Here is a 13925-nt window from a genome sequence, read left to right on the forward strand (position 1 = left end):
CAGCCGACACTGCTCGACCGTCGTCTTCTTCAAAACTCACGAGCTTCGTCTTCGTCTTTCCTGATGCGCATATCAGTGCATGCACCGCCTAATGCAACAATATTCTCTCATCAAGCCCATTCTATACAAACGCTATTTGGATGACATTTTTTTAATTTGGGACGACACAGAGCAAGAACTCCTACACTTTATTGAACAATTCAACCTTGTCCACCCCAACATATCGTTCACTCACGCGTACTCCCACATCACAATTAACTTTCTAGATGTCGAGATTCGGTCACTTAACACCAGAGCATATAGAAAACCGACGGACGATCAACAATACTTACACTTTCAAAGTTGTCATACTCGTCACTCCAAAACAAGTATCCCATACTCTCAGGCACATCGATTTAAAAGAATCTGTTCACAAGATCAAGACTTCGTGAGGAATTCCAATCGCATGCGAGAAGTCCTCACAGAGCAAAGATATCCCCCCGCCATTGTCGACGATGCAATTCAAAGGGCATCTAAACTCAACCGAGAGGAAATACTAGATGGACGTCGACGCAGTGAAGAAACAGATCACCGGGCAAACTTGGTACTCTCCTTCACAAATGATCCCCCCAACGTAAACAAAATCCTTAAAAAACATTTCAACATTCTCGAACAAAGCGAGCGCCTCGCCAAAATTTTCACTACTCCCCCTCACGCAGTCTACAGACGACCGAAGAACATTCAAAACATCCTCGTACACTCAAAAACACATAATCACTTGGGGTTGGGTTGCCGACCTTGCGCCAAAAGTAGATTCCATGACTGCAAACATATTCAAACAACAAGCTGTGCAATAAGCACAGCCTCAGGCTTTAAATGGAAAATCAACGGCGACTTTAATTGTGACTCCTCCAACGTTATCTACCTCCTAGAATGCGGTGTGTGCAGTATGCAGTACATTGGACAGACGGTTAACCCTCTACAAATTCGCTTTAATAACCACCGCGCTCATGCCCTATCTCTACCTAACCTCACCTTGTCGAAACAGATTAATGACAAAAAACACCCATTCGAAGCATTTAAATTAACAGTCTTACAGGGTGGGTTCATCAACACTCGGGAACGGGAGCAACGCGAGTCGTACTTTATTTATAAGTTTGGAACAATCGCCCAAGGCATTAATGAGAACCTGGGCGCTTTGTCTTCAGTACGCGCCTTGCAAATCCAGCACTGACCTTGGAGTGCCGGCTTGACAAAACTCGGCCGTTCCTTTCCCCCATACGCTTACACCGATGTCTTCATCGCACACCGCGCTCTTACCTACCCCCGTTCGACCATCTTGACGAGAGCGGCGCAATCAAAGAACCTTAAGCACTCCCGCCATTCACAGTGGCCCCACGCGACAATTCTTCCCCAAAGTCGCCTCCGTTTCCGGCCTTTTCTTTACCTTTTTTTGTTGTTGTTGCTTCTGTGGGTGTGCGCTTGTGAGCGTATCTATACCCCACGTGTGTCTAGTTAAATTCCACTCTGCCCGCCTTGACTCATCCTGCCAAAGGAGTTGCACATGGCGGAAGTTCTCCCGCCCCCCTCTTTGCTCCTTTGTATTTTGTTTACTCGCTTAAGTGGACAACATTTGAGTGCATCTCAAATCTATGCTGTGCTTCGGGCACTGTCTGTCTCCATATATTTTACTAGCTGCCCGCTGTGTTGGGACTCAGGTTCGCCGTCCATTCTCCCCTCCCGCTTTTTTTCTCTTTTCTTCTTTTTTTCGTCTTTTCTCCCCGCAACCGCATACGTGGGTGGCGGGCGACGACATTTACTCTTCCCCTCCCCTGTTCCGTTTGTGTATTTTTGTTAATTTTTTCTTTTTTCTGTCCCTTGAGCCGTTCTTCCTCCTGCGTCGTCTGCTTGTTTTGGCTCATGTGTCGAACACCTGTACAGATGAAGACCCTTTAAAAAGCCCGTGACCACCCTCTGGTCGAAAACACTCTCTACCACTCTTGGAGCGAGCCTCCTCTCCTTCCGTTCCGTCCTCGAGATTATTCTCTCCCGCTCCTCGTCGAGTAGGCTCGGCAAGGCAATTTCACCCCTTCATTCTCCGATGTTAGCCGGAGGCGTGGTGTCTGTGGAGTGCGTCACATGTCTACGTCATGGCCACGCCTTCAATAGAATTCTTTTCTTGATTTTTGCTACTGGGTCTATTCGAGGGGAGGGGGAGGGGGCGCTGTTGGTTTCTTAACACCCTCTCTGTTTTGCTCTTTGGGTCTCCTCGCGGTGTTTCGCCGCTAGACTTGTTAGCGAGCGCATCCTTTCATACATCTGTTTGTCATTCCCAGTTAGCGAGCCACCTTTTCATTTTTTTAGGCCTCCCCACCGTTTCACAAGCGGAGGGGCGGAAGTCGGTTGTGTTCGAAACACACGGCGAAGCGCGGACCCGGCAACCGCCCGTTTGCTTTTCTCCACGCGTGTTTGTGTCTTTTCTCCGCTCCAAAGCCTATGTCATTCATTGGAGGCAAGTCGTACGCAAGATGCACGAAGGATAAGCGGTGTGTGTGCGGAGCGGTCAAGTGGGCGAGCTAGGGAAAGGGTCTGCTGCACTAGTAATTAAAACCTTGTTTTGGGGGGCTTGCATAGAAGAAAAAAACTGAGAAGGGGGCGCGCACGCAGAGCGTCTCGTGACGTGATCACGGCAGGGGGGCGAACCAACTCACTCAGTTTTACTATTTTTTACTTTTCAAGACTAGGGTTCAAGGCTGTCGCCGTACGCTCCCTCCGCAGTTTTTTTTTTGTTGTTGTTGTTGTTCCTTCATCCGGGTTTGTCGGTATGTGCCAAAACAGAAGGCGCTGCGGAAAGCGTTGTGCAGACGACGCGACGCCAAGGCTACGCCCAACCTTCTCCCGTCAGTTAGAACGATGCACCAATGGAGTGCCTTCAGCGAAAGTAGCCCCCATGACGTCAATGGGGTTCTGAGTAGTGGGGCGGGGAGGTTTTTGTTGAAGGAAAGAACGAGCGGGCTTTGATTTGAATTTTCGCAGCTTTTCGGGGCGCGCATGGCTCTAGTATTTTGCACAGGTTATCTTCGACGCCTCACCTATGCAGTGGGCTTGTTTTTCAAAAATGTCCGGACCCTGGTCAGTGGTCCTTTAAGAAGAGAAGCAAGAACCATGTATCTTCAGTCTTGAAAAAGGACAGGCTCTGTCCAAAACGTCGACTCCACATAAATGTTTAGTTAAAAGAAGCATTTCTCATTTTCGCATCTTATTTCTAGCAACCAAGTACGTTTATCTTATTGTGCCCCGCCGCGGTGGCACAGTGGTTACGGCGCTGGGCTGCTGACCTGAAAAACGTGGGTTCGATCCCGCGATATATATATATATATATATATATATATATATATATATATATATATATATACACACACACACACACACACACACACACACACACACACACACACACACACACACACACACACACATATCATTGAAGGCCTCAATGACCTAAAACTCTGCGTTCACATCTGTTTTTTTTTACAGCTAGCCGCCAACGCAGAAATATTCTGAACTCGGTGCGGCATACACATACACATGGACCCAGCCAAATATCACAGAACCGATTAAACACGTCACATATTACGCTGCCATCTCCAATACCTTTGTATCGTTTGGTAAGTGAGGATCCCGCATTGTACAAATCCCCGGAAGCATACAAGTGAGCAAACACGGCATAACGTTGCCTAAAAACACAGCAAGCTTTTGTTTTACCCCTTTTCCTGCGCGTTGATACTTATTCTGTATCCGCACAACAACCTTGTGTGACGGTAGTGCAAGCATATGCGCATACACATGCCCTTGTCAATGGGTGCAGCGAGTGTATCCGGCCGACCTCGACGCTAGAGCTTTGTGCGCAGAAAAACAACACCCAGGTGCGATCCCAGATAGCAGTAGCGCAGCAGTGCCTGCCTGGATCGCACGCGTTAAAGGCTATTTTCAGACAACGGTTTATGTGCGACTGCTTTCGCTCTGGAGCTGTCCTGGGCACCCGTAAAGATTTCACGCAGTGAGCAGCGAAACTCGGCAAGCATAGTCGGGCGAGTTGAGGGTGAACATTGCCTAAAACCTTCATTGCCAACAGTTTTGCGGAAGTAGCGCTTTCTTTATCGTATGAAACTGAGAACGTAATGTTACGTGCTTAGAGACTGCGCTGACTGGAATTTTCTGGCGGTGTACCATGTGAACTTTCCGTGCCGTGATTTCAACGCGTTGCATATGTGTATACATTTTTTAATCAGCCATGGCAACGCAGCCACCGCAGCTTTCTTCTCTAGGTCTGTGCTTTCTGTGTGCAATAGTTTCGTATGTCTCTGTAAACATGCTGCTCACCATTGCCAATGCGCCATAGAGCTAACCTTCATTACTTTCTAAGGTACAGTGACAAATATTTCGGAAGTGTTTGCTGACCGAGCAATCAATGCCGGAGCTGTGGTTCTCTAATGGACACCGAAAAGATGCTTGTTTCCGACGTTCCAGCTGGGACGGCAACATCCGAAGCCAGAGTCGTGGTTGATCGCAAAGCCCTCCCTAGTTACGCCATCGAAGAGACGGAGCCGAAGCCGACATTACCGCCAAAGTTCACCAAGCGAGCTGCCAAGTCGTGCCATGCTGCGCTCCTAAGGACACCCTCGTTTTTGCTGGGATTGTTTCCGTGCATAGCCTGGGTCAGAAGCTACAACCTACGGCAGTTCCTTGTGCCAGATATCCTGGCTGGGCTCTCAACCGCTGTTCTGCATGTGCCGCAAGGTAAGCAGATGAGAAATTTTTTATGTGTTCATGCGTCTTTGCTCTCCTGTTAATGTGACAGCGCGTAATAATGTGGTCGTAACGAATTACAGTGGAATATGTGATACTAATATGAGTTTATCGTTTGCGTTAGTAGGTAAGATGGAAAGTTAATATTGTCCGTTTCGTGTTACCGATCGCAACTGTCGTTGTGACCTTCCAAGCAATGTTTCTGTCCCCTCATTTCTTCATTGTTATGCCTCATGATAATCAATGAACTATCACACTGCCATTGTATGTTGGAACGTCAATGCCAGTCATACCTCTCGTTCTAGTGCCTATCTCCGGCAATTCTTCAAGCATGTTGCACTTGCATTTTCGCGAGTTTCCGTGGCACATTCCATCTAAAAAGCAGTTTTAGTTAGCCCCTTTTAGATACATACATTATGTTTACATTAGCTACATAACTAGTTACGCACTCTGTTATATTACAGGTATATCCAGCCAAACCTTTAACTTGCGCGAATTTTGCATCGCTATTTGCACCATGTAAAAGGGTTCTCTTGCTAAACTATTGGCATATTCATGCTGTAATCTGACGCGCTTCGTAGCATTTGGGGTCCATTGTTTTTCACATTATGCTTGAGTGGAGTGCTCGGCTGTGTGGATCAAAATTATTATAAATCTCCATCGTCTGCAGCTACGAGGACCCACAACAAGCGGCACATTAAGCAGTGGTTCTGGTTAATTTCGCTTCCTTCTCTGGATAAACCAACCCACTTATCATGCTAGACGAGTCGTTTACCCAGTGTAAGCGCGATTGCGCCATCAGAATCAGTGATATTTATTGGATCTTCTTGTATTGGATCTTCGTAGCCGCAGACGATGAAGATTACTAACGATTTTGTTTTAATTATGCAATTACTCCACTCAGGCACAATATGAAAGGATACGCACCATTAGATTCCACCACGCGCGTCAAATCACAGTATGAATATACCAATGATTTAGCCGACAGAAGCCTTTTACAAGGTGCAATCAGGGACGGAAAGATCCCGACAGTTGAAGATCTGGCCGAGGGTACAGCTGCACTAAATATTTGTCATTGTACCAAATATGACGAACTGTCTTCATGTGCGCACGCAGAAGCACTACAAAATATCGGCCGCCTTCAAGACGCGAAGAATACCGCAACGATAGTTGTAACAACACCCCTGACAGCCCGTCCACAACACCCTTCGCAGTGCTGTTATGTTTTCTGCCCACGCGCAAGGCGAGTAGGAACTAGCGTGCAATGATCAATGCTTGGCAGGCACATCCTGCGCATATACGCACGTTCCTCACGTAATGACCCGTTAAGATGTCCTGATATTATGCGACGCCACGAGCTCCCGTCTTCCAGCTAAGCATTATTAAGATAGCGCTGGAGTAGAGACGCCGCACTAGCGAGAGTGATATTGTAGAGCTTATCGTCGTAACTGGAAAAGAAAACTGCCGTATTCGCTCAAAAGGTGGGGATTGCACGCTATTACCAGTGGGTGAACCTAGCAGTTAACGGTTAAGACGTCAAACCATGGCTCTGACACTATTAACCCGCAGAAATTCAGTCTGCCGCTTCTGCGGTACAAAAATATGCCCCAGTATTCGTACCGCGTACAAAAAATAGTGGGGGTAAAGAATGCGATTGTGCATGCAGCGCTCAAAGCTTTAACTTGCGCTAATTTAGGATGCGCTTCTCCACAACGTCGTAAAATATTATTCTTTTCTTTTTAAATAACACCACTGACGGCGGTGAATGTCGCCATTACTGTTTTGGAAAACAGTGTTGCAGGAGCACTTACTGCTTTACCGCCAGCTTGGTATTGCAACTCTTTCTGTATACAAGCAGGCATGCCGTGGTCGTACTCGAGGCTACGACTTCGCGGTAATGCATCTGTGCAACAGGTCTACAAAAGTTCCCATGCTTTTTCTTTAATGTTCATCATTTGACTTCAAGTCCTGCATTATATGTTACAATTTCCCTAATAGCGTGAAGATTAGTTTTGCGCGGGTTCGTCCAAGATTATTTTATGGATAGACGCCGAAAGGAATCTCGAAAGTAGTTTAGGGAAAAAAAGGAAAGCTGGATACACAGCTTCTAAAATTTAATTCAGTACTGCTTTTCTCAAAACGAGCACTGCACGTCTATTACGCGTGCTCGTCTGAAAAAAAAGAAGCCCTGAATTACTTTTCCAGCAACAATGCAAAACGAACTAGCCCCGTAATGTGTTCTATTGTGCTTCAGAGCTTTGGGTTCTCTTTGATGGACCGAGGTGAAGAGCGGCACAAGATGACACTGATGATGACACAGATCTCCCGCGATAGGCAGTGCTCGCCCAGAAGGAAGATTCAGCCAACATTTTTAAGCAAAAATCTCGCTGTCCCCATTCCCTTCCCACGTCCCATTTCCCTTTCCGCTACTTCCCAGGGGAGGTCAGGGGAGCCTCCCCGGGCCCGCTCTCTCGGCTGTGGGTCGCTAATGTAGCATTATCCCTAATATTTTATTTTTCCACCCACGGGTGGTCAAATTACAACTTGCCTACGGGCATCCTCTTTTATTTTTAAATTGGGTTAAGCCTGTTGTGTGTAAACGGTGCAGGCAGGGGCCTATTATTTTTATTTCCTTTTCGGTTGCCCCAACCTATTCAATGTATTTTTGGGGGGAGTAAGAAATTTCTAGAATGAATGGCAAAAGCACGCTTTTCCTCGCTTTTTCGTCATTATGCCTAAACAACAGGCGCAAACCTCACTGCTTTTGGGTGATTTTGTGAAGTGACCCCTCTGTACCTTTGCAGTGCTCTAAGTCAAAAATTGCTTGTTCATGCCCTGCTCATGCTCTAGTGAACAAACTATATAGCACGCTGCAATCACTGTTTTCGTAACTCATGCCGTTCATTCAAGAACAATTATAAGCAACCCAATGCGCGCTTGAAAAGTTGAAATGAGAGTGGCTCGGACGTGTGGCTACAAATACAAGCACGCATGCCGTGGTCGTACTCGAGGCTACGACTTCGCGCTAATGCATCTGTGCAACAGGTCTACAAAAGTTGCCATGCTTTTTCTTTAATGATCATCATTTGAGTTCAAGTCGTGCATTCTCTGTTACAGTGTCCCCAAGAGCGTGGAGATTAGTGTAGCGCGGGTTGGTTCAAGATTCTTTTATGGATACACGCCGAATAGAATCTCGAAAGTAGTTTGGGAAAAAAAGGAGAGCTGGCTACAGAGCTTCTAGAATGTAATTCAATTCTGCTTTTCTCAAACGAGCACTGGAGCTTTCTTACGTGCGCTCGCCTGAAAAAAGAAGCCCTGAATTACTTTTCCAGCAGCAATGCAAAACGAACTAGCTCCGCAATGTGTTCTATTATGCCTCCGAGCATCGGGTTCTCTTTGATGAACCGAGGTGTAGAGCGGCAAAAAATGGCACTGATGATGGCACAGATTTCCCGCGATAAGCATTGCTTGCTCAGAAGGAAGATTCAGTCATTTTTCAAGTGCACTCACAGCACCTCTACTGGGAAAGTGGCGGCACACACACCTTTCTTATTTGGATGCGCGGGGAGGCACGAGCAGGATAGATGTCGAGGGAGCTGCTTAGATTGCATGGTGAAGTCCGAGTTCAGCCCGCATCTTTTCGTTCCTGTTCCATTGTTTCAGCTTGCTCGATTAGTCAAATACTTCATGCCAACCGATGCATAATTTGCGCTCAAAGCTGATATTGACGAGGAAACTCAGCGGATGCGACTCTGCCTGCGTGATTGCACCGTAAACTTTATAGTAAGAGAGAAGGCAAAAGGAAAGCGTTTATGTGTGCTATTCACGTTCAGCAAAAAAATGAAAGCTAAAGAAACAGCTTAGCAATTATCCGCGAAATATTTACAGGGATTAAGACCTTCAAAATTTTGCTCCCAAATTGGTTCGGTATTGGCATGGCCTGCTTGAATGCACTACTCATAAATCAACTGTCGCATAGATTTCTGGTGATGAAATTGTGTTGACTATTTATTTACTGGGAAAATTCAGTGATGTTAGCATGAGCTAATATGTGGCGCTCCGGAAAAACTGCAGCAGTAGAAAGCACGGCCGTAGACCCGAAACAGAAGTATTCTTTCTCAATTCGTTGCAGCAGACTGTTTAACAAGGTAAAACGTCAAGAAATCATTGACATCGGTTAAATCTGGCGTGCATTTCGTTACTTGCGAAGTGTAACAGACAGCGTTATTACGAAAATTTTGATGAGAAAGTAAATACTCCTTCTCTTTCCTTGCTGTCTCAAAATAACACCATTTTTCTGAAATCTGCGACATTGAAAGAATTCAGCTTGCTCAGACTGACGTACGTTGCTGCACTCACTGCCTTTCGGTGATGCTGGCGATAAAGTATCTGTTCCGAGTTCAGCGTTCTGTATTGTACCGTCTTCATGCTTCCCCTAATGCCGTTGCACTGGCTCACTAAGAACATTTCCCCTAGTCACATTCAAACTTCTTCTTGAAAGAAAAGTGCCAGTCCTTGTCTTTCCGTTTTCAAGCCTTACTTTTTTTCTCTTTTTTGACTTCATGAATCAACCAGCGCGTATGGCACGTCTTTAGGCTTCGTGCTAAATAGCTTAAAGCGCTTCATACTTTCGTTCTCATCCTAACCTGCACGCTCGGAGTGCCGCAAGGTGCCTTTGAATCGGTTATAGCGAGTTAGGAGGCTAACCTACATCACGTTCACCTTTCATGTTTGCAATACGCATGCGAAAGGGCTCTTCAAAAGAGACCAATACACTAGGCAAGTCACCTTAGGAAGAATGTGGCGAACTCGTAGAGCTGTTCGCTACAAATGTATTTTTATTCATCACCTTCATTTACGTTCCCGTGAAGGCCCGTTAGAACCACAGTTTTTGATTGAAAATAATGCGTTTGGAAGATGGAGACTGATTCAAAGATAGATAATTAACGCAACCTGCGACGGAGCATAACACTCAGAAGATAGAACAGTTTTCGCGCGTGTTTTGCTCAGCACATTCTTTCCATAAAACGATGGTACCCTTATCGACGACAGAAGGATTTCGAGGGGTTCTGCGATACCTCGGTCTCCATTTTGCTCTTCATTGCAGGTGTCAGTAGGTGAGGAATCTCGAGTGGCTAAAGTGCAAAAACGTGTCCTTACATATCGCTGATGACGTATGTATTCTTCCCTTGGCGTCTGTCATTTTGCTGCGTCAGAATAGAGATAGCCAATATAGCTGGGATAGTTGATTTATATAAAACGAAGTGCACATAGAGACACCGGAGTACTGTAAACTCTTTCGTGCTGGTCTCTATAGTAACCTATTTCGTGTCTTCCATGTTTGCTGCGGTAAGCTAAATAGTCAATACGATACGTATACAGAACTGAACTTCAAAACATTAAGTATCACTGCCGTATTAAAGAGGCGATTAACAGCACAGAGATAAAATCATAAATTACAGAACCTTTGCCCTTTACTAGAAACTAGTAGAGTGTTTAATTTCCCCGGCCGCAAAGAACAGACTCGGGTAAGTGTACCATCGCAACCAAACTCCTCATCTACCTTTGGTAACAAACCCGGGCTCCAGTAAACAACAAGAATATACCTGTAGTTCGCACTAAATGATATGTGGTATTTAGGAAGTCGCAACCGCTTCTCGGTTTATAGCGGTCGCTTTAAACGAGGTTGGGAACAACGTCAATTTGTAGCCGCGCACGAGAATAGTCTATCGGGAAATGCTGGAAAAGAAGGGCGCGGCACGCGGGTTTGCACAGGAGAAAGGTCCTCAAGGCAGTTCGAAAGTAACTTTGCCCATTTATATTGCGAGCGTGCTTCCTTTACCCTCTTTACGTCAAATGTAGAGTGCCTTTCATTCAATCTGCGAATATTGTCAAGCCTGCAAAGTGCCTCTAACTGTGTCTTTGGTGATATTAACAGCACTTTTAACGGTTGTAATTGTGCAGTGCATTTTAGTGCGCTCTTAAGCAGGATGTTTGAAATTCTGACCAGCTATGGGGCCACACTTGATACATTTGTGACGTGCTGTGTAGCCTTCATAGTTTGCACTGTTGTACACGTGGGGTAGCAAGAAGAAATTTCACAAGAAAAGTTAGTAATGATGAATTCACTTATTTGTACAGAAGTTCCCGCAAGGACCAGAAGATTGAAAAAAAATAGCCTGCCTGAAATGCCGCCTGAACACACTACAGCAAAAACAATACTTAAGTTCGATGAGAACGCCTGTGCTAATGAACTTATGATCCTATTACTTTTGATTCTCTCTCCTTTCGTAACGCACATCTTACAATTTTATAAATTACGAGAGCCGCCTCACACTTTTTTACTTACTGAAGACTGAGAACGCGGTTTGTCGATGGCAAAAGCAGATTTGGTTTCGTTTTTTCATTTACGCCTAGTGAACGCGTCTTATCAAATTAAAAAGGTATAAGCAAAAATGGGTCCTTTTTTTGTTGACTCCTAATTAACATATTTTATGAAAATAAAAAATAAAAAGCAACACTATGTTAAAGCGCTTCAAATTTCTCGGGGCAAACACCGTTGTTCGCGAATATTTTGCGAATAAGAGGAATTTCAAAAAGTTCTTTACCAGCGACATGTTGCAGCCATGCCAAGGACTGGCTTGAGAGTATTCAATTCCCGCTACGAGATAACGGCTGAACAGCTGGTTTAAGTATGAAGCGGCGGGCAGAGCAAATAGGAAAACAAGAACTCGTGGGCCAAAAAGCGAATGCTCCGTGGCTTAGAGCGACAGTTTTAGTGTTATAACTTTCTTTACAGTTTAGTGCACTGCTGTCTTCGGAGTGGTTTGTAGAAGCCCTTAATGAATATCTGACTTAATACTTCTCCTATTTGATGAAAACGCTCAACTACCATTATGTAATAAGCGGATTTTTGACCAAGGTGGAGGTTGCTCATACGAGATCTAGGGATCGGCAAAAGGACTTTTTTTTAATTTAAACTAATGTACGTTGGTGCAGCAGAAATGTACCGGTCCCTATAGCATCGATAGGAGCAAAATGTGGAGGATTGTCAACATCGCTAGCTGAATGAGGAAATTCCTTACGTGCTCGTAGTGTCTGCTCTCGGCACTGTCCATGAACACTAATATATGGCAACCAATTAAACTTCTCTAGTTACGGTGCCTTCACAGCGCCTAATACCAATCGGCATTAAAGCTTAACATTTGCCGCAGTTCGGCATGACTAACCTACAGTGGCTACTCGTGAATGTTTGAAGAAAGCAAAAATATTCGCTGAGGCCATTTTTCTGGCTTCCGATAGAATTCTCAGACCCATCATCTGTTTTCTTAGTTTCTTGGGCAATACAGATGCAAACGTACTGCGAAAAATATCTTTTCTTTCCTGTAAATAATGCGCAATAGACTACCTGCGCGTGATGAATCTTTACAGGCGTCGAGACTATTTTGAAGACCGCGAACATAGATTTCTCGTCCATAATTATGTCTAGAAGCACATATGGTGCCAAACCTGTAATAGACGCTCTAAAATAAATAGAAAATTTCCGCGAGGCCAATATCCTACCCTGAGTCTAATAACGATTACCTCGAAATACCTTGTAGGCAAGGGACAGTAAGCTGACCGGTCTGTAATTCTTCAAGTCCTTGACGCCTCCTTACTTATGGGTCAAAATAATATTAGCGTTCTTCCAAGACTCTGGTACGCTCGAGGTCACAAGGCATCAACCGAATAATCAGGCACGCGTTCGTAAATGATACTCGGCAATAGGCAATATTCATGCTATCAATCACGAGAGAAAAAAATGCGCAGAATATAACCGAGTCCTGCATATAGCCTTCATTGATTACGAGAGAAGATTTGACTCAGTGGAAACCTCAGCTGTCATGCAGTCATTGCGGAATCAGGGTATAGAAGAGTGTTATGTGAAAATATTGGTAGATATTTATAACGATTACAGAGCTATCAGAGTACTCCATAAAGTAAGCAATAAAATTCCAATAAGAAAAGGTGTCAGGCAGGCAGACACGATCTCGCCAATGCTAGTCACCGCGTGTTTACACGAGGTATTCCGGAGCCTGAAATGCGAGCAGTTGGGGGTAAGAGTTAATGGAGAATACCTAAGTAATTTGCGATTCGCTGGTGACATTGCCTTGCTAAGCCACTCAGGACATGGACTGCAAAGCATGATCAATGAGTTAGACAGGCAGAGCAGAACTGTGGGGCTAAAAATAGCACACAGAATACTAAAGTAATGTTCAGCAGTCTAGCATGAGAACGGCAGTTCGCGATTGGTAACGAGGTGCTGGAAGTAGTAAGAGAATCTCTATAATTAGGGCAAGTATTAATGGCTGATCCGGATCACTAGGGAGAAATAACTAGAAGAATAAGAATGGGGTGGAGTGCATTTGGCAGGCTCTTTCAGATCATGAATGGCAATTTACCAATATCCCTCAAGAGAAAAGTATAAAACAGCTGTATCTTACCGGTACTCACCTATGGGGAAGAAACGTGGAGACTAACAAAGATGGTTCAGTTTAGATTAAGGACAACGAAGCGAGCTATGGAAAGAAAATTGATAGGTGTAACGTTGAGAGATCGGAAGCGGGTGGAGTGGGTGAGGGAACAAACGGAGGTTATAACTTAGTTGAAATCAAGCGCAAGAAATGGGCTTGAGCAGGGCATGCAATGCGTAGGCGGATGAGATTAAGAAGTTTGCAAGGATACGGTGGAAATTGGCAAAGGATGTGGTTAATTGGAGAGACATGGGAAAGGCCTTTGCACTGCAGTTGGCATAGACAGGCTGATGATGATGATGGTGACTATCCTACCGAAGGACTCGAGAATATAGAAGACAAGAGCGGTGCCACTGTGATTAAGACTGGATCATAAAAAAACCGCACCCTTGAAGTCAACTGCCTGGCGCTGCCTACGCTTATGTTCACCTTGGGACCTTAACCGCGACAAGCCCGACAGCAGAATCGCAATCTTCGCGAAAAATTTTTCACAGACACACTTTAAATCGCTTCTGTGCCAGGTAATTTAAACTACACATCTTTTATGATCGACTTTACTCAACGGGCAATATGGCTCAACAATCGATTGCGTAAAGTCTTTGCAACAGTGCCACACATATTACT

At 45.0% G+C, this 13925-nt stretch overlaps 1 protein-coding gene across 3 annotated transcripts in view; it reads left to right on the forward strand.

Moving 5' to 3' along the window:
* LOC149328477 (solute carrier family 26 member 10-like) overlaps positions 1-13925 on the forward strand; it is a 68877-nt gene that overhangs the window by 15750 nt on the left and 39202 nt on the right. For all 3 annotated transcript variants that reach the window (XM_089562134.1, XM_089562133.1, XM_089562132.1), the window contains exon 2: positions 4510-4779. In XM_089562134.1, coding sequence (XP_089418260.1) covers positions 4510-4779 — 270 coding nt within the window. The remainder of the gene's footprint in view (positions 1-4509; positions 4780-13925) is intronic.

This window comes from Amblyomma mixtum, chromosome 9, assembly GCF_055824585.1.
Source record: "Amblyomma mixtum isolate Tamu chromosome 9, ASM5582458v1, whole genome shotgun sequence".
Classification (NCBI taxonomy): Eukaryota; Metazoa; Arthropoda; class Arachnida; order Ixodida; family Ixodidae; genus Amblyomma; species Amblyomma mixtum.